The sequence below is a fragment of the Anastrepha ludens genome, chromosome 3 (genome assembly GCF_028408465.1).
Source record: "Anastrepha ludens isolate Willacy chromosome 3, idAnaLude1.1, whole genome shotgun sequence".
NCBI classification, from domain to species: domain Eukaryota; kingdom Metazoa; phylum Arthropoda; class Insecta; order Diptera; family Tephritidae; genus Anastrepha; species Anastrepha ludens.
This window is the reverse complement of record NC_071499.1, coordinates 24,983,434-25,005,433: the sequence shown is the minus strand read 5'-3', so window position 1 is coordinate 25,005,433 and position 22,000 is coordinate 24,983,434. Positions and strand designations below refer to the sequence as shown.

The window sequence follows — 22,000 nt, the reverse complement described above, 5'->3', positions numbered from 1 at the left end:
ATACTTGCGCATTTGCAGCTCGCCTTCCATATACACATTTACACGTGTACATCTTCTTAGCCGGAAAAGAGATAAACATTCATAAATAACAAATTAAAATTCGCTGACTTCCACTGGAGTAACCGCAACGCATAAACTTCGCGTAAACGTGTGGCAGCTTGTGAATGGGAAATGGGTGTTAAGAGTGGGGGGTTGGCGATAAGGCGAATGGAAGATTTACAGAGCCAAGCTCGCCATATACAAAAGTATCTTTTTTTATTTTCAATACATATTTGGCTTTTGCCCTAGGTCATCTTCCTGTGTGTGGATGTGTACAATGAGCGACAGAGCTATGTGGGACACTGAACAAAAAATGTTTTTTTTTGTAATAAAAAAATCACCTTTCGGCCTAAGGGGGGAAAACAAATGTAATTTATAAAGCATTTTAAAGGATGTAATTCAGCTTTTTATTGTAAAAATTTAATAATTTTCAAGAGTGTAAAAGGAAATAACAAAAAAAAAGTGGATGCAAAACGGATATACCTATAAGATTGCAAAAAACAAGAGGTGTATTTCCAAATCTTCACCCGGTGTGGCAGTCCAAGAAAATGCGCGTTACAACAAACAAAAATACGGATTTTCAACTCCAATGTTAAATCAGTTCTGTTCTACGCCTGTGAAACATAGCGTCTGACTGCGGAAATTGTACAGAAGCTTCAAGTGTTCGTGAACCTTTGCTTGAGACGCATTCTACGTATCTGGTGGTCAGACAACTGGATTTCTAACACCGAATTGCATCGACGCTGCCATCAAAAGCCAATCGCAACTGAAGAAAGAGAACGTAAATGTAGATGGCTTGGTCATACCCTACGGAACGGTGGCTCTGAAATCAGCAGACAAGCGCTGGACTGGAAAGCCCAACGACAGCGCAGAAGAGACAGACCTAGGGGCTCTTAGCGACGCTGCATCGAATAGGAAATCAAAGCCGTGAGCAAAACACAATGACCTGGCAGCAAGTGAAAAATATATCCGGGAATCGCACAAAATGGAAAATTTTACTTTGGTCTTATGCTCCGCAATGGAGACGAAGGAATAATGATGATGATGAAAAGTAAATAGAATAGTGGTTAAGTTTCAAGGGCCGATATTGATTTTGAATAAAATGCAATATTTTTAAAAAATTGTTGTCATTTATCTATATTATGACAATATTGGTATAGCTCAATTACGTATTAAGCAAAACATCGGCCACATAGCTGCTGTGCCCTCGGCGGTACACCTCCAAAAACCACCAAGTGGTTAAGTTTCAAGGGCCGGTGTTGATTTTGAATAAAGTGCAATTTCTTTAAGAAATTATTGTCATTTCTCTTTATTATGATAATATTGGTATAGTTCAATTACGTATGGAACAAAATATTGGCCAAATAGCCGCCGCGGCACACTTCCATCCGATGGTCCAAATTTCCGATGACGCTGAGGCATAATTGAGGTTCTATGCCCTTAATGCGCCGAATTATCACATCCTTTAGCTCTTGAATTGTTGCTGGATTATCGATGTGCACTTTTTCTTTCAAATAACCAAAAAGAAAGAAGTCCAACGGTGTCGAATCACATGATCTTGGCGGCCAATTGACATCGCCGCGACGTGAGACTATTCGGCCATCAAATTTTTCGCGCAAAGGAGCCATCGTTTCGTCAGCTGTGTGACAAATGGCACCGTCCTGTTGAAACCACATATCGTCCACATCCATATCTTCCAACTCGGGCTATAAAAAGATCGTTATCATCTCACGATAGGGAACACTATTCACAGTAACTGCCTGACTGGCCTCATTTTCGAAAAAATGCGGCCCAATAATGCCGGGCCATAAACCGCACCAAACAGTCACTCTTTGTGGGTGCATTGGTTTTTCAGCAATCACTCTTGGATTATCATTCGCCCAAATGCGGCATTCTGCTCATTGACGAATCCATTGAGGTGAAAATGTGCCTCATCACTGAAGATGATTTTCTTTTTTCTGCATTTTGATTTGAATGCCCGTTTTCATAATAAGCCTGAATAACTTTAACGCGTTGCTCGATTGTGTATCTTTCCATGGTTCAAATTGAGTTAGTCTGAAATTGAAAAATGTCAAATGAAATGCAGAAAAAAACTTGACGGTTAGGTGTGGTTCACATTCAACATCGGCCTTTAAAATTTAACCACCCTCTTTTTTTTGAAATCTATTGACATTCATTAGTGCGAGAAGTTTCCAGGAATTTCTTTTCCAGCAGTTAGGCCATTTGTGTCTTGTATATAAATACGTGTGTACGAGTATATGTGTATGTAGTAGTGGTCAATATCTGTTGAAGTGGTCAATATCTAATTTATAATAATAAATAAAGCGCAAAAAAAAGCTGTTGCTTGAGTAGCAGGCGATTGTTACCCTTTAGCTTATCGATTAATAGGAAAAAACCAGCGATTGTGGGCAAAAGTAGTAGATGCGTAGAAATGTAAAATATCTTTAGATGTGTGCGTGAGTTTGTGTGTGCAGTAATGATTAGTGTTATTTTATTTAAAAATTAAGCGAAGTATTGCATTTTTTATTACATTCTGCTGAGTTTGACAGGGGCATAACGAGTTGTGTCTTCGTGTTTGCTTAACTGCTTAGCTGCTCGACAGCAAATGCCACTAAATCATTAAATCAGTGGATGCCATTTAAGTACTGCTCTATCAAGTAACAATAACAAAAACAATAGGGCGAGCAGGTGCTATGTGAACGAGAAATCCTCCTCAGTCTGATTTATTATTCAGCGATTGTGGTTTGCGTGAGGTATTGGTTATTTTTAAATAAATAACATCAACTAATTAGAGATTTGAGCGCATTGCCTGTCATCTAAAAGTCAGTATTTTATCATCAAGGAATAAAACGTGCGCGATTGGGTTGATAATATTCTGTAGGAGAATAGTTTACACTCAGCTCCATATTTTATTCATGATCCTATTCTATCCCATTAAAGTAAAAAAAATGTGAAAATAATACAAAATTAAGAATCAATTTACTTTTGCTCGCTATGACGACCTTTTGCCTTGACTATGGTCTTGAGACGGCGTAGAAACGAATCGCAAGGGGCCCGAATGTGATTTGCAGGTATTTCTACCCACGCGCGGACAATGGCTATTTCATGGCCTCGCGACTGTTGAATCTTTTAGTTCGCACTTTGCCCTACAAAGTGGCCCAAAAAGAATAATCCAGCGGACTCGCGTCTGGTGAAATTGCGAGCCATTGTGTAGGCGTTATGAAGTTCGGAACGTTGTTTTTTAGCCATTCTTGGTTCACTCATGCTGTCGTGTTGAAGCGGTGCCGAGTCCTGTTGAAACGTCCATGGTCTGTCACCGAAATGTTTGTCTGTGCACGGTTTCAAAGCAACCTCCGGAACACTTCCCCGATAATATTTCGCATTTACCTTGACGCCAGGTTCGATGAAAACGATTGCGCCCCTCTGAGGTTACAGCGGCCCAAACCATTACCTGTGGCAGATGCTGCCTCCTGGTGGCCAATCGATGACTCAAATTCTCGTATGAACAGTCGGTCAAACCATATCGTTTTGGGAGTTTACGAATTGCTCAATTTGAAAACTTTTCTCATCAGAAAACACAAGCTACGGAAATTAATCGCTTTCGGCCAAGGGAAGCATCTCCTTCGATCTCTCAAGTCTGACTTGTTGCTGCTTTGGTGTGAAATTATGCGTCTTTTGGAGGCGTGATGACCACCTCCATGACGTTTTGCGATGCTACCAGTATTATTGTAACGAGAAATGGTGCGATAAACAAAAACTTAAGGTACCCAAGCTGACGAACAATCGTTGTTTGTGATTTTCTACCCAAATATAATGCAATCACATTCAATTACGTTTGAAATCCATTACTGATTTTGTTTTTTCGCGTTTTTCGGCAAAAGGCTTCCGCGCGCTTATAAACAATACTCTGAACTGTCATTTAGCCAACTAGCAGACAAGACAGCTGATGCCCGTACATCAACTACGCGAGCGGTCTGAAGTTTGTTACACGACGAGTGCCGAGAGTATGACTTGAGGCACAATACAAATGGGCGATGTGCTTCCGAAGGTTGTGTAAAGATCTTTGACTACGAAAAGAACTAAAAAGTTCGACCCAAATTGGGGCACATCAGAATTCGTTTTAGAGGTATGGTTCCTTCGGCAAAGTTTCTTATTTTGATCCCTAGAATACGATTTTCACAGAGCAGTAGGCGATTTTTTTGCCTCCCCACAAATCGACCCGGCCTAGTACACACCCAAGGGCCTTGATTTCAGCCTCACTGCCTACAAAGCATGTCAATTTTGAGGTGGGCTGGCTCATTATAGTTCGCTTACCCTAGGGTTCAAAATTCCTTCGCACTTACAGTGACCGTCGTCTACTGCCACTAAAACAATGAACTACTAAACGGAACTACTTCCTGCATTACTTCGGGAGGGCTCAAAATGGCGTCTGTGAAGTGGACCAGTTCTATTTACCCACGTCTGGGTCCACTTTATTTGTAGTCAGCTTCATGCTATAGGTTCGTCTTCTTATATTCTCTAACATTTTTCTCCTTTAATGGGTTTGCTCCTCGCCTGTCATAGAAATCTATTATTTCTCGGGCATTTATATCCATACAGAGTTTTCCGGCGATAATGCAAATCAAATCATGTTTGATCATTCCGTCGTAACACCTGCGCTACGTGTCGTACGTTAGCTGTTTTAGCTCTCGCCTTAATGGGAGCGGCATAGAGATCTGTTGTTCTTGTTCACCACCTTTGACAGGAGGCATCTTCTTGCACCTTGTGCACCACCGATATTTGACGCCTCTGTCGTTTGGTACAATGACATATCTTTATGTGTCACATTGAAGCCAATGGCGCCACGTCTGTACTTGCCAGACAACACCGGCGGCCTCTTACATGCGCACTTACCTGCACACAAAAGCAAAACCTCTGTGGAGCCATGCAATTCGACATTTTTGGAGCAGACAGACAATTTTTAAGTAACAATAGAACTGCTCCAAATGTCCTTATCCACTTGCTCTATACTTATGTGTGTTTGTGTGAGTGCATACGTACATTTGTGTGCCAACAAATAACTTGAATTACGGCAATACTCGACTTTTGATTAAGCAACGTCAACATGCCAATCAATCAAAAAGGAAGTGGAATTGTGGCCGATACGGACGAGAGCAAGCCTCTCACATTCCTTCTCCATGTATCCTTACGAATTGTGCTTAACAATTTAATTGTGTAATTTTTATTTGATTTGCTGCCTAACCTACTTATTGCCACAATTAGCTTATAAAAATGCAATTTCCAAGTCAATTTACGATTTCATGATTTTTATGTCAATTGCCTGTGGGGGGCAATCAAACGGGCACACAAATAACTGCTTTACAAAATTCCATTTGTTTGTACTCTTGTGGATTAGGGTGAGCCAAATTTAGTGCCACTAATACACAAATTTACTTCACGTAGCCATCGAATGTGAAGCAAAGGAAAGGCAAAGCCAACTAAGGTGGTTGAGTGCTATTCTGCCTTTAAAGCTCAGTTGCTCGGAAATTTGTTTAAATATGCACTACAAATTAAATAGCAACATTTTAAAATTTCATGGCACGCTAATCAACTTAAAAACCCCAAAAACAAGCGCAATAAACTTCATAAATAATTTTTAGAATCTAAGAATGAAACTTTCTTTATAAATTACCAGCAATGTCTGAATTCAACTGTTTAAATAATAAATCATATGTCAAGGCTTTTTGTCGATTTTTTTTAAGTCTAAAAAGTCAAACGATGGAGTCCCTTCTGTGGTTCGTTTTAATGTGAAATCTGCTACTTTACCTGCGGATGGAGCCAATTTATTTGCCGATTTTTTCAAATCTACTTTCACTCGAGATGATGCAGATTCGTTTTCTTCTTGTTATGTTAATCCACTTCCATCTTTCAAATTGGCTACCTAAACTTTGTTTTTCTGGACATTGAGAATGGGATTTTGGGCTTAACACCTTTTATGCAGACTGATAAGGTTGGGCTCTACGTAGTTTCTTAAAAGCTCTCCGAATGTTGTTTTTCCTCTGGAACTAATTTTTACTAAAACTTTATCATCTGAAGTTCTTCCAACGATTGGAAAATATCAACAATTTTCAAAAGTGGACCAAAAGAGTGATGCGTGCAATTACAGGCCGATATCGAAGCTTCCTATTATATCTAAAATTTTTGAATGCGTTGTAAAAGATAAGATGTACTTTACAATTAAGAGCTTAATTTCGCTCCATCAGCATGGATTTGTCACGGGTAGATCTACAGTTTAGAAACCTGGCTGCTTTTGGTGAATACTGCTTTGGAACTGTTCCTGAAGGTTTTCAATTTGGACTTCTCTAAAGCATTTGCCAGAGTTTCTCATACAATGATTTTACGTAAATTAGTTTCGTTTGGTTTCTTGATTTTCTTTCAATGGTTGAAATCTGATTTATCCGATAGACGATGGGTGGTAATGATTGAGGGTGAATGTTCGGAACCTTTCACTGCATCTTCAGGGGTGCCTCAAGGCAGAATTTTAGGGCCTCTTCTCTTCGTTCTATTTATTAATGCTATTTATTATTATCCGATTTTCCTTTGCCAACTTTCTTTTGCATGCTGATGATTTGAAAATATTTTTGGGCATTAGAAAAACTGAGGATATTCCTGTGTTGCAATCCGAAATTAATGCGCTCGTTCGCTGGTTCTGTAGCTCTGGCATCTCTCTAATTATCAGTAAATGTTTTAATGCTACTTTCGCCAAAACTTTAAGGGGGAGCCTGCTTTAGAGGCTTCAACAAATCGATTTTTTTTTTTGCATAAGTGTCTTCCCAAACTATCCAAGAATGTGTCCTCAAAATTTCAGAAGCAAATTCAAAATATTTTCGCAATTACAGAAGAAATTGTGAGCAAGCGTCGGGCAGGTATACGAGCGGCCGGATCGCTCGAAGCGCGATTTCTCGGTTTTTTATTTTTACGATTTTTCCTAATTGGCGGGAAAGATAGGGAAAATGTTAAACGTCCTATCGAAACGTGATAAAATGGATTGTATTCGGAATTAAATTATCTTCTAGTTTAACCTAAAAAATCTTAAGAAAGTTATGATTAACCCACTTTTTAAACAATCTAAAGTGAATTTGTTTTTCCAAAAAAAATTATTTTTTTTTTACTTAGCGAAAAATGGTTCAATTTCTCACTTTTGTTTGATTTTCTTGGTTTAGCTAGAAGCTTTACTATACTAAAATAAATTTTTCTTGGGTTTTTGGTTTCAGATGAAAATTGCGACCTGCATCTTTCCCGCCGCACGACACATGTACACTCGTGGCGCCTCGGCAAAATGCTTGTACCAGGCATAATATATTTTAATGAAGAAATTTGAGAAGACTGTTGAAATATATAACAATAAAACCTGAAAGTTTCGTTTCAATCGAATATTTCTTTCCTTCCCAAAAAAATCCACGAAAACATCGATTTTTTGAAGCCTCTAAGCAGGCTCCCCCCTTAATTGTTTTTCAATCCTTACGTGGTTATTGTTAGTGTGGTTGATTCTAAATTACATTGTTTTTGCGACGTTTACTTCCTGCGCGACTTTGCGTGTTCCCGTTACTACATATGTTAGGCCAGAATATTTTGCATATTATCCTCAAGCATTTGTTGGTGAAGCATTCAAGTTCCTACGTGATCGTTTTCGAAGCAAGCCACGTTTCACTTCCATATAGCAGCGTCGAATTGACAAATGCGTTGAATATCCTAAGCTTGGTGGTTCCGGAAGTTTGCGAGCTTGCTCAAATATTCCATAAGCGCCCGAATGCAGCCTTTGCCTATCTTTTGTTCAGGTCCTCATTCGCTGCTATAGGTCGATCCAGGTAGCAGAAGCTATCAACGAACTCCACTTCTTTGCCATCCGTCACTACTTGGCTATTGTTGGTGCGATTCTCAATGTGTTGGTTTTTGCGACGCTTACTTCCAGCCCGACTTTGCGTGCCATTGTTACTAGTTCATTCGTCTTCTGTTGCATATCGGGCAACTTGTGCGACAGCAGACAAATATCGTCAGAAAAGTCCCAATCCTCCAGTTGTCTGATGAGAAACCACGTAATGTTTCTGGGGCGCGTGGTGAGTTGGCACATGACCTCATTCAGAACGATGGCGAAAAGTAGCGGTGAGATTAGACAGCCTTGTCTAATAATAGGAGTTAGCTTTGTACAAATAGAATAGTCAGGGTGACGTTAGCTCCCAGTAGGAATATTGATAGGTATCCTTAGAATATCCTTCAGAAGTTCCTTAAAACATTAGGACAATTCATAGTTAAGACTTCTAGAATAAATGAACAGCCAAGATATTTAATTCTGTTCTGAAGTGATTCTAAGCTTACGATTAAACACCGGGAGTTATAAAAAGGGAGAGACTATGAGGAGAGGGAGAGAGGAATGGTATCAGCTCCTATGGCCCGTGAATAATCTCATGAATCCAAAAAATTCAGGGTCATATAATAGCCATCACTTTTATTAATTGTATTGTATAATTGTATAACAAATATGAAACTGTGAACTAAACCTCAAAGAGAATCCAAAAAACCTTTGGCATTATAATCAATTTGTAAAAAATACGTCCAGTATTCCGAATAATGTGTTTTTATAGCGGCGGTACTGCCTCCTCTGTGCGTAAAGCTTCCAAACCATATGCGGATTTCCTTCTAATTTTGTGACTGAAGAGGATGAATTGATTGACATTTGTGGAAATCATTAATTTATTATCAGTCTTCGTTTTTGAGCCCCTCATTCTTACAGACGATAACTATATGGCGGAGTTAAGAATAATTAAAAACGCTTCTCTGACTGATGCGGATAGTCCTTCGGTAATTTTGCTTCTGCGGCTTTGGTGACTCCACTTACATTAGTATATATAGTAAAAAGTTTTTATCGACAAGTATGTTCATTAATGGTTTTAAGTGTACCAATATCCCTCCTGTATTTTAAGAGGCGAATTACAGACCAATTTCGCAACTACCCTTTGTCTCTAAACGCTTTGAATGCGGCGTTAAAGATAATCTTTATTTTATTATAAAACAACTGATTAGTATCAGCACGGGTTTGTGGTGGCTCGATTGGTTTGCGTGTTTTCGGGGTGGTGTTCAAATGGATATAATTTGCACTGATTTCTCTAAAGCTCTTGATATGATTTCCAACAAAATCTTAGTTCAAAAATGGCAAATTTTGCCTTGCGTTCTATCTTTTTAGAACAGATTAAATCGTATTTGGGGTACAGGAGCTCTAACGTTGGTAATGATGGTATTTCAACGTAACCATTTTTTGCCTCTCTGGCGTTCTACAGGGTAGTGTCATTGGTCCATTATGTTTTATGCTCCGAAATTTCCTCGTGTTTCTCTTCAACGAGATTTCTTCTTTATACCGATGACTTTAAAATTTACTCTAAAGTTAGTTGTCTCAATGACTCCGTTGTTTTCTACCCATAACTTAATAAGCCTTATAACTGGGGTGTAATGAATCGGTTTTTGCTTAACATCAAAAAATATCATAAAGTAATGATTTCTAAGTTGAACAAGCCATTTATTACGACGAAATGAAATTTATTATTCTCTTCAGAAGAATTTGACCTGCCCTAATGTTTTTATATGTACATATGTGTTAGTCTAAGAAAAGCGCTTGTGCTCAATGAATAAGTGGCAAACTTTTCTGGCACAACAATTTCAAATAATTTACGCGATTCAAGAGTCACCCACATGTCAACGTAGGTGGCAGCCAAACCAAAACTGCGACTGCTTCCAATAGCCATTTGGAGCTGTCTGTCATACACAAGCAAACATGCGACACAAGTAAATACATATATTTTTAAGCTACCCTGTAGAAAGATGAGCTACTTTGAATGTTTCTGATCTACGGAATTCGTACTGGGAAGGTGGGTTCTATCTTGGACTACTACTTTGGTGTACTTTGGACTAAGTAGGCAATTGAGAAGTAAAGCCCTCTCTCGACGAAGAAAACTAATACTCCCCAAGGTTCTCATCATGCCCGTCCTAATGGCGCAGAAGCTTGTACTATGACAACATCCGATGAGGCGTCGCTTGGAGTGTTTGAGAGAAAGATTCTGCGTAAGATTTGTGGACCTTTGCACGTTGGCGACGGCGAATACCGCAGGCGATGGAACACTGAGCTATGTGAGCTGTCGAGAAGCATGGAGGCGTATTGCAGAAGAGGCAATGGTTCACCCCGGACTGTAATGCCAAGATGAAGACATTGCGCAGCGAATAAAGATCCAGCCGCTACGTTTGCTGGCTCATGTCGTCCTCCTCTGCGTTGGAAAGATGAGGTGGAGAAAGACTTGGCTTCACTTGGTGAGTCCAATTGGCGCCGGTTAGCACGAGAAAGAAACGACTGGCGCGCTTTGTTAAACTCGAACAAAATCACTTAAGCGGTTATCGCGACAATCAAGAAGAAGAAGAAAGTATATTCTATGCCAATTTCAGTTTGGTATTCAATAAATTTTTCATTTAATTTTGAGTTTTTACTGCTTAAGCGGTAGTTAAGTTTCTTTGTAGCGGATCTTCTCTTAAGTTGAGAACAAAATTTTGTAACAGCTGCTTATTTCCTTTAAATTTGACTGGGATGTTGCTGAAGTCACAGTCCATGGCCGGATAAAAATCAGGGTCGCTTCGATTACGTAGAACGGACGGCGTGAGAACGAGAAAAAAGTTCTCTTCATTTTTAGTCATATCTGGATTATAGATAATAAGAAATCTGGGCCGACGAGTGCGAAATTTTATATTTTCAACAATGCCGATCACTGAAGAAAAGAGCCAATTAGCTAATAAACCCAATCTTACTTGGACGCCTGATCAAAGAAACGAAATGCGAAGCTGTAAGGCAAAAGAACTTGTAACAGGGGCAGAACCAGGACACAGGAACCTCTTGTGTAGTCCCAGCATCGGATTCAGTGGAAGCATGTCACATGACGGCACTATTGATAATATTTCTGACATTTTCATTTCAACCTCCTTACCAAAACAAGAACAAATAAAAACATTACGATATTTATTTTGTAAATTTTAGTAACTGTAAATAAAAGTAATTGGAAACACTCTACTATGGGCTTTGAGCCTAAAATGAATACTGAACATAAATATTTGTTAGGCCTTTCCAAGCGTACGGGAGAGAATGAACCGGATACTTCATTTCACTCCCATGCAAAGGCAAAGAAAGTGAGGAAAGAATATGAAACTATGCCTGGGAATAATATGAAACTATACACCTAATTTCGGTAATTGGCACCACTTCGCTGTGTTTCTAACTTTTTCGATGTTTTTTTTTCAAAAGCTTTCCTACTGGACGCTATTTGCCAGCTATTGGCACAGATGAATACATACCAAACATTGCACTCGATGGGTATTTTGCCTATACCAACGCATCAACAACTTGTCTATACGTGTCACTTTCGATGTCAGCAGCTCAACTCAACTCTATTTCAACACTCCACTTGTTTACGCCCTCAGTCCCAAAGTCTGCGCTTTAACTTCTAATATCGCGGTTAAGAAAATTGGAACAAAATTACAGCGGGAGTAAATATTTGATTAGATACTTTGCGAGGCCATTAAGCGGGTACACAAACATAGTGTACACACATACATACATACATACATATATGTGTACGCGAGTCATATGTTCTAGAAAAAGGAATTTTCTACATGCAAAGCACATTCACTTATACTCGTATACCTACATAGGTTTTTTTTTTTTTTTTTTTTTTTTTTTTTTTTTTTTTTTTTTTTTTTTTTTTTTTTTTTATGGAGGTGGCACAAAGCATTGAAAGCCGAAAAGTGTGAGACTTGCCTTTCGGCTCACCCACTAAAAACCCACCCCAGCTCCGTTTCCCTCCCGCGGGACAACCGTTAAGTAGTACTTCACGGAAGGGGGAGCGGCCTATTGCCTCTTCATGAAGATCTGCGCTGTTGTTCAGCCCGACGCAGTTTGGAGATTATTATTTTTGCCATATTACATACAGCGGACCAATATTCTTCGGACTCTAACATAATATCGACTAGGTTATCAGCCGTAATTGGCTTCCCCACCCTAGTGCTTAGTTCCTCCCTTTCTAACGCAAATCGCGGACAGACAAACAAAACATGTTCTGCGTCTTCTACAGCTGGTACACAATGAGAACAGTACGGGTCGTCTTCGTGCTTAAACCTATATAGATAGGATTTAAAACACCCATGTCCCGTCAGTATTTGGGTCAGATGATAGTCTAACTGTCCATGCTTACGGCTAACCCATTTGGCTATTAAGGGAATCAGACGGTACGTCCAGCGTCCGTTCAGGGACGAACTCCAACTTCCCTGCCATGAACGCATGCTACGCTCTCTTGCTTCCTTGCGTATCGTCTGTCGTTCTGAAGTAGCTTTGTTTTGGTAAACTTCAGCGTACTCTTTTGCCATTAAATTTATTGGGAGTAGTCCTGCAATAACCATAATGGTGTCTTCTGATACCGTTCGAAACGCGCAGCACACTCTGAGGGCACTCAGTCGATACACTGATTTCATACAACTCACATATGAGCTGCAATTAGTTGCTTCCGCCCATGCTGGAGCTGCATACAGCAAAATCGATGAGACCACGGTATTAAGTAGTCTCCTACGGTTTTGCCTAGGGCCTCTAGTGTTCATCATTATGCGCGTCAGTGCTGTTACTGCCTCTGCCGCTTTGCTGCTTGCGTATGATAGGTGATCTCTGAAGTTCAGCCTATGGTCGATTAATACGCCCAGGCTGAACTTCAGAACTACATAGGTAGGTATATGTGTGTGTGTGCCCATGTGCACTTAATGGCATGTTTTTCGTGTTTTTTTAAAGCGAGATAAAATTGTTGCGCTTTTTCGCTTTATTCGCTTTATCCAGAGCGCACGTTCATATAATTAAGGATACCAGTTATCGGTTTAAAATATATACAGTTTGTCAAGGAAGTGTTTTGACATCTACTAATCTAGCGAAATTCGGGCAGGCTTATGAAAATAAGTATTTTTTCAGGGTTTCATTTCAATTTTTGGTTCTATTTGAGTAACAAAGATAACTGAAAAGCCAGTTGTAGGAAATATAGTTCTTCCGTTTAAAAATAACACAAAAATAAAAAGCGAAAATAATATTCATACTTCAAGCTTGGCTATCAAGAAAGTCATTTTACAAAATGAAATGTGAATCAGAACTTTGTATGACTACCCGCGCATCTATTAGGTGCGCAACTCAGTTCTCGTTGTTTTTTTTTTTTTTGATGAAAATACAACTTTATTCTGAAAAACTGGTTACAAGCTGGCTTCTACTTTTCCCCATTTTTCTGGTAGATCTCGCATACCGTCGCGGTAAAACAGTTCATCTTTTTAGGCTATCCACGGATCAAGCCATTTTTTGATGTCTTCATATGAATGGAACTGCTGGTCAGCTAGACCCGGTGCCAACGAGCGGAACAGGTGATAATCGGACGGCGCCATATCTGGATAATATGGCGGGTAGGGGAGGATTTCCCATTTCAGTGATTCCAGGTAGGCTTTGACAACGTGAGGCCAAGCATTGTCATGCTGTAGAATCACCTTTTCATGCCTCTCCGCGTATTGCGGCCGCTTCTCGCGCAGTGCTCGGCTCCATCGGATCAATTGAAGTCAATGCCGATCCCCAGAGATGGTTTCGCTTGGTTTTAACAGTTCATAATAAATAACACCAACTTGGTCCCACCAAACACATAATAATACATAGCATAATCTTCGCAGCGTTAATATTTGGCCGAGGCGACGACGTAGAAGCATGACCGGGCTGTCCCCAGCACCTTCTTTCCATTTTCCATTACCCGCCAGAATGCGTTTGAAGAAACCCCTTCCTTTTTTGCTGCTGGAGCAGTTGTTCACCGGCGAGAAAACGACGTTCAACATCCCTTGGTTTTAACTCATAAGGAACTCAAGTCCCATCTTTCTGAATCATTCACAAAGCATGCAAGCGTTTGGAAATGAATTGGCGGGTAACTCCTAATACTGAAGCAAGCTCTTCTTGCGCTTGACGCGGATCTTTATTGAGCAATGCCTCCAATTCAGCGTATTCGAAGGTTTGTGGCTTTCTTTCACGCGGACGGTCGTCAACATTAAAATCACCGTCTTTGATGCGACGAAACCAACTCGGCACGCTGTTTTACTCAAAGCAGCATCTCAATAAACTTTTTGTAGCTCTCAATGCGCTTCAGCCGCCGTTTTTTCGAATGAAAGAGTAAAATCAACACTTCCCGCAAATGACGATTTTTCGGGACAAAGTCAGACATTTTCACAAAACCAAAAGTATATGATACCACGACAAAATCACTAATGTGTCGAAGCAGTTTGTTTACCATATGTCTAAGCTTGTTTTATGACGTTTAGGTTATGTTAGAATCGACTAGCACACACTGCTCGCGGCATCTATTGACAAACAGAGATGACTTAGTTGCGCACCTAATACATACTCGTATAACACCTTGAAGACTACTAGAAGCACCAGAGACAGAGTAGGCACCAGAAGCAGACTGCTCATAGGCTAGATTGGACAATTGGCTAGACAATTTTGGTCCATAGCGATACCATATCAGAGTCATAATTTAGCGAAAATATGTATCACTCCAGATGCGTGTACGGTTCGCTCGAGCTCCAGCTCAGGAATAGATTCTAGTCTATCAAAGCTGGGTGCACCCGGCTGGCATAGTCTAGTTTTCGAGAGAATCAGAGATGATGCTCCAGCGTTGCTTTTGTACCCGGTTCATTAAATTGCGGGCAAGCATCGTTGAGTGGCAGATTTAGCTTCTGGTTCTCATTAAATTAATAGATTTTTGAACATTATAGTCCTGGCAAATCGGGCGCCATTCCATTAATAAGGTGTTTCGATTGTTGGAGATATTCAACTCCGATTCCATGAATTTCAACGAATCACTCAACATCTTGTGAGGTTTGCTTCACCACACCATTACTGAAAGTATACCCAAATTTGCCGTTGCCGTATTGTGCTGAGAGCAAAGGCTTCTTTAGAGCAACTCGTGAAGTTTAATTGTGATTTTGCAAAACTTTGGCGCACTGTTTCATGAAAAATTTTGCACTCACAACCATCGCAGCTGAAAGTGCAATCAGGTTAAAGGAGGCAGTCTCTCAGATTTCTCCATCCGAAAACTAGAGTTTGAGGGTGGTGCTGGGGCAATCTTTCCAAATAGGCAGGATTAAATCGAGGGGAAAATCACAGCTTGTACCTCTATCTTCACTGACGGTTTCTAGATGGAATCGGGAGTCGGAGCAGGGGTTTTCTCCAAATCAGCCAATTTATCTATCTCCTTTAAACTGCCGAATACTGCTAGTGTTTTTCAGGCAGAAGTCTTTGCGATCCTGCAGGCATGTAAAATGCTTAGGGGATGTGGGACCGAGGAAGATATTAATATTTTCTCCGATAGTCAAGCCGCGATTAAGGCTCTAGCGACGCCCTGGTGCAGAACGAAACTAGTAAACTCCTGTAAAGAGGAGCTCATATCTCTCGGGTGTGCAGGTAACATTTCTCTGATCTGGGTTCCAGGACATAAGAACATAGAGGGAAACGACATTGCTGATGAGCTTGCCCGGAAGGGCACTGAATTGGCCTCAGAGACCCCCTACCCTGTCATCGTCATCCCCCGGACTCTTATTAAACGCGAATGACACAACTTACTCAGATTAGTCTGTGGAGCACTTACAGGTCACTTTGCCTGCAATAAGCACTTGAACAAAATAGAGTTATCTAGTACAAGATCATGCACGTTCTGCTGTGATGAAGAGGAGGAACACTTAATCGCCGACTGTGAGGCCACAGGAGACACAGAATCCTGGACTCATACCTACTAGAGGAGGAAGACCTACAAATGCTCCCTGCTAAGGAGCTGGTTCGATTCCTCGGTATACTAAATAATTATGATTAAGTAATTAGGGGCGCAGAATAGATCGATCTGGTCGCAGTGCATAAAGGCCGCAGCCTAATCCGTTCAACCATTACCATACGCACAGAAGAGCTCTATTTCCAAAATGATTAGAGAACAAATTGTATGAGCCCTAATGTGTCCATCTTCCCAAACTAAGTCGAAGTGCAATCCATATTTTCATTAATTCGTTCATTCATTCACTTAATTTGCACATTTCCTAAAAAAAAAAAACAAATGATATGAGATAGAAGAGAAATTAAGATGTAATTAAATTTTTAGCGATTCGATACGTATCTGAAATTATTACTAAGTAGTTATTTTATTATTATTTCCTTATGCTAAGTAACCTCCAGAGCTAAAAATTCTGAGAACCGTGCGGATAATGAGCAGAAGTGCGCACTGCTTGATTAATGAGTCTTTTAGACATTATTTCATTCTTATATTTCCAGCAATTTGTTGCTAATCATTTGCTAATCTTCTTCTTCTATATACGATTTTTATTTACTTTCAGGATTACGCGGCAAAACTGGATGGAATTGGCCTATGCGTTGTCAACTTAATGGATGATATGCACGAATACATGCGCGGCCTTTTTCTGCTAATGTAAGTATTTTCCCATAGTTCCTAGGTGGAACAAAGTGGTTAAAATTAGATTTATTTAAAGCTAAGAATTTGATTTGGGGCCAAGTGCGACCTGCTTGTAGCGTTTCTACTTCCATTAGTCAACTCTACGGCGTTAGATGGCCTACAGCATCTCCAACCGCCTTGCGGGTTCCTGTGTAGGGCTGCTTTTGTGATATCTCCAAGTCGTTTTCACAGTGTATGACCGATCTTTTTACACTGATCGTGTATCAGTTTAAATAATGCCCAGCGGTCGGTGCTCATGATGGCATCAGGCCAGAAAACAGACAGCGAGTGATGAATAGTGTGCTTGTGTATCACGCAATGTTGTATTCCATGTCTCACACCCATAAAGAACAAACATATTTTACATTCAAAGATCCTCAATTTCGTGCGCCTGGATATATGTGAAGATCTTCACACTTTGTCCATAAGACCAAATAGAACGCGACTCTTTGATATTCGACATTGAATGTCGGCTGCTGAACCACCATTTTTGTTGATTACGCTTCTGTGATAGCAGAACTCATCTATTACTTCGAGTTTAGTGCCGTTTATCTGAAAGGTTTGCGTGCCCGCATAGTCGGATAGTCTTTTGTTGATTTATGACCTATGATTTTATTCGCCATACTCAGGAATGTAATGCCTTTCCAATTTTTGTACACTGATAGATTGCCCTTTTTCGGTAACAGAGTAACAACGCCTTCCTTTAGCTCACTGGGTATCTTTTCTGAGTTCCAAATATCCTCTAATAGGGGAGTAGACATCGTGCACTCACTTTTGGATTAGCTTAAAAAGTATTGGATTGATATAATGTGGCGTTCGTTCTCGTTTCCCACGAGTTCTGGGACCTATATTAGCATCAGGCTGTTATGTCTACCGACATAATTCAGCCTGGATTTACAGGACTCGACTACCCTTGAAGCGGTCGAAGGGCTGTCTAAGGCCATGAGCGCAGCTTGGCTGTCGCTGCAGACACATATAGATCTGCCTCTCCATCTGTTTTCCACAACAAAGTTCTTCACTTCTTGAACAGCATACACCTCCGCTTGAAACACAGATGCATTCCAAGAGGAAAGTGCAATTTTGTCCCGCTTAATTCCACATAGGCACCAGAGCCGGAGTTGTGCGCTGTCCTGGAGCCATCCGTAAAAATGCGAAAACAGTGTTTACCGGGCTCATTTTCTGAGTTTGACCACAGTTGAGGCTCTGACAGCACCACACTCCATCTATTTTCAAGTACGACTCTTGATGGCTTGGAGTCAAGGGCATGGGGAGAATTGTTAGAGCGACGTCCATGCCTACTCTGTTGTCCAATGCCGTAGAAGGGCTTCACCAATTCCCATTGTGTTTCAGCCTGCAGATGACCTTCAAGACCTCTCCTTGGATAAAAACATCAAGTGGTGGTAGACTAATTAGAGCATCTAGTGCCGGTCCTGAAGTAGTCGGTAAAGCTCCGGCGCAACAGATGGCCACAGTGCGTTGTAGTCTCAATAAGGTCCTCCTGACTCCCACTAGACAGAGTCTACTCATATAGACCACTGATGCATAGGTGATAATAGGTCTTATCATAGCCGTGTAGATCCATAGGACCTTGCTAGGAAAAAGGCCCCACGTTTTCCCAAAGACACTCTTGCACTGCCAGGAAGGCTGATTAAGTCATAAAAAAGTTGCTATTGGGTCCCCACAAGCAAATGTACAGCGTGAAAGAGTAAATCGAGTAGTAACCCCCATGTTGATAGAATTAAGTTAGCCACTCCCCAACATAATGATTGGGTTCCAAAACTAAGTGCAGTCGAGTTCGCTCTTAACAACTCTCCTCAGCTAAAACCTCATCAGATGTGTTGTTTGGTATAAGACAAAGAGAACCAGTATTTGGCGAACTTACTAATATCTGGAAGATCAACAGATGGATCAAGAGCGTGACGTAACTACGATTAGACTAGAAGCAAATGACGCCATGCTGGCATCTCAAAGCCAGAATTAGTGATATTCCGACTAAGGTCATAGGCCTGCAAAAGGTTTCTCTGTAGGTGGTTTTGTTATTAACAAAAATGTGGAATTCACTGTAGGTACAAATAAAAATCCCATTCCAAAGTGAGGCCAATATCAGACCATTAAAAGGATCTCAGCGAGCCGTTGAAATAATCAGCTGATAACATAGCTAACGAGAGCGCTTTGCTTACGAAAAAACTGAGGTTGTGTTGATATGCAAAAAAACAATCAACACAACTCTCTTCTCAAGTTGCTTCATTGCCTTCTGAACATCGACTGATTGGACGAGTGTGTGAATACGTATGAAAAGAGCGGGCAGAATTCTGCTGCCGCATACCTGGTGACGTGGCAGCCGAAGTTACTCGCTGAATTTAATTTTTCATCTTAGCTTTTAACAAGACTAAATTATTTTTGTTGCCTGGCTTTATCTAGCCTATTCTTCTTCTTCTTTCTTATATAGCCTGATCAAGGATCACAATCTCTTACCGGACTAAGGCAAACTGCAACTGCTGTCTCGCCAGGTGTCTCTACTTTGCGCGCGCTTTTCTCCAATTTATTACATCAAGCAATGATGTGGTTCCGTCGACTTGGTCCTTCCATCGACATGCCATCTATCGGTGGCATGGTCTTTTCTTACGTTCTTGTCCTCTGACTTGCCAGCCGAACATCTTCTTTGCTGGCGTTTCTACGTCCATACACTCGATATGACCCCAGCTGGCTTGGCTGAATATTGCTGCGCTTAATTATGTTCACATCTTGGTAGAGCTCATACAGCTCGTGGTTCATTCGGCGATGGTAGTTACCGCCAAAATGAAAAGGACCAAAGATTTTCCAAAGTATTTTTCTCTCGAATACCCCAAGAGCGGTTGCATCAGTCTGCGACATAATCCATACTCCAGCGCCATAGAGTAGCACGGGTGAGATGAGCGTCTTGTAGAGTGTTAGTTATGTCGGGCGAGAGAGGTCTATGCTACACATTTGCTTACTGTGACCATAGTAACACTTATTTGCATGAGTGATTCGTCGGCTTATCACCATGCTGACATCGTTTGCTGTTGTGATAACGGTGCCAAATTATATGAATTCCTTGACAATTTCAAAGGTGTAGTAGTGGTCCGCTGAAATGTTGCATACAAAGCACCGGAGAGGTTCAGAGAGGTATTGTTCTTTCTTGCCGTGTTACTTAATGTCATTTTGCAAAGCCGAATAAGTTTTGTACTTCACGGCGAACTTGAACATTGTGGCATATACGCGATCCCATATCTTGCTAACAAAAGCATTTGTTATCAGTCTTTATCTTTTTTATAGAATTTTTCCAGGATTTGGACTAGTATGAAGATCTGGTCCATGGTGGACTTTCTAGGTGAAAAACCAAACTGATAAGGTCCAATCAGTGAGCTGGCACATGATTTTAGTCTTTCACACAATTCGCTCGACAGCACCTTATATGAGATGACGATAAGACTGATACCCCGGTAGTTGGCGCATTTAGTAGGATCGCCTTTCTTCAATACAGGGCAAAGGAGCTTACAATCGTCTGGCATGCTTTCGCCTTGGCATACTTTACTCATACGCTGATGCACGCACACAATCAGCTCATTGCCGCCGACTTTGAACAGTTCTGCTGTCAGTCCATCTGCTCGAGCTGCCTTGTTGCTCTTCAGTCGCTGGATAGCGACAGTGATTTCATCATAACTATGTAGGTGGAGCAACATCCATCCCGTCGTCTTCAATTGGTGGTACCGGGTTCATTTCCCTAGCGACGGTATTCATAGCTTCATCGGCAGCCAACAATTTAGAGAAATGTTCCTTCCATAAACCCAGTACCTACAGCTGTTATAAAAGTCTTAGTCCTCTCAATCGAACGAATCGAATCGTTGTACATACAGTTTTAGCATAATCATGAATCATTTATAATGTTTAAATACCTATCAATTTTTTCAAAAAAGGACATAATCAATATTTTTCTAATCAAAATCACAACTTAAATGAAAACTAACAGAAATTAAAATTTCGTTTAATATGAAGGATTTAGTTACTAGCAGCTTTTCGTCACTCTAACATTGGAGTTTTGGCGCTATGCAAAAAAACCAACTCAACTCGACTGTAGCTAAGAATAAAATATATTTTTCATTAAAGTTACAGCAACTTATTTATGTAGAGTGAGCCTTAACTTGACCAGGACTATGCGCCTGACTAGGTTTATTTTAACAGTCAAGAGTCAATTTAATAGTTGATAGAAAACAAAAAATGGAAAAGTACAGCCTCAAAAAATAGCCTTGTGCATGAAACCAAAGGCAAGCAGCTGCTTCTTCCATTTCAAAGTAAAATTTTGAACTCTTAGTTGTTCAAGAACCAAAAACAATTGTCATATTTCTTCGATAATTTCTAGAGGCATTATAAACACCCGTAGTCATAAATTTGAAATTTATTTACTTCCACTATTCCATTATCTGTATACGAGTATGTCCTGCAAGTAGCAAATCAAAACCATTAAGTCAATCGAAATTTGCCTCGTAAGTAAATAAAATTCAAATTGAGTCGCCACCAGAAATAACCATAATTCTTACTTAATACTCAAATGCCAAGCAAGAGCGCTAGCATAGCATGGACTCGCATTTGAAAGCTCCCACATCCTCAACTACACACGCACTAAGCCAAGTCATAAGCAAACTGGCAACACAACGCAACTCATGGCTTGCTGACGCCAATCTTTGGACAAGTGTTCAAAATGCAAAACAGTAGTCACTGTCTATCGCTTAATCTCCCCTTGCTACTAACTGTATATTTATGTGTATTTGAATGCCTTGTGTCAAAGGCGCTTTGATTTGTAATACTTGCCAAGGTCTTCATGGACTTTGTGTGTGAATAAATTATTCTAACTGCGTTGCTTCTATTTTCCCTTAGCTGCAAGTCTTGTCTTTGTTTCTTATGTTTTTTTAGATTTTATTTTATTTTTTAACGACTGTCCTTTTTTACTAATTTATTACAATTTTGCAGGTATTGTGCGCCCACAGTTCTACTGGCTTATCTCTATATAAGAACTTCGCAGGAGTTGCGGCCACCTGACGGCCCATTAGCTGTAATGATGTTCGAGCATCGCGCGGATATAAGGAACCGCCAGCGGTACGTATAACTCAGAATATTTATATGTGTGTGTATAACTGTGTATAAGTGTATATGTATGTACTTTTCCCTTAAAAACAAATGTGACTGTAACAGATTTTATTTTATGGGGTTTATACTTTCATTTATCACAGACGAATTAAGTAGTTTATTGGGCTCATCAGAGCAATTCTATGTCAAGTGATTCAAGTAATAAGAAGTAATCTGAAAGAATTGCGAAAAATGTAATAATTTGGGAATGTTTTTCAAAGTGAAATATCTTCGGTTCTATTAACATTCAG

The 22,000-nt window shown here is 40.3% G+C and overlaps 1 protein-coding gene across 1 annotated transcript in view; it reads left to right on the top strand.

Annotated features, from left to right (window-relative positions):
* LOC128857194 (uncharacterized) overlaps window positions 1-22,000 on the top strand; it is a 142,204-nt gene that overhangs the window by 95,900 nt on the left and 24,304 nt on the right. The window contains exons 3-4 of the mRNA XM_054092833.1: window positions 16,489-16,580; window positions 21,594-21,719. Coding sequence (XP_053948808.1) covers window positions 16,489-16,580; window positions 21,594-21,719 — 218 coding nt within the window. The remainder of the gene's footprint in view (window positions 1-16,488; window positions 16,581-21,593; window positions 21,720-22,000) is intronic.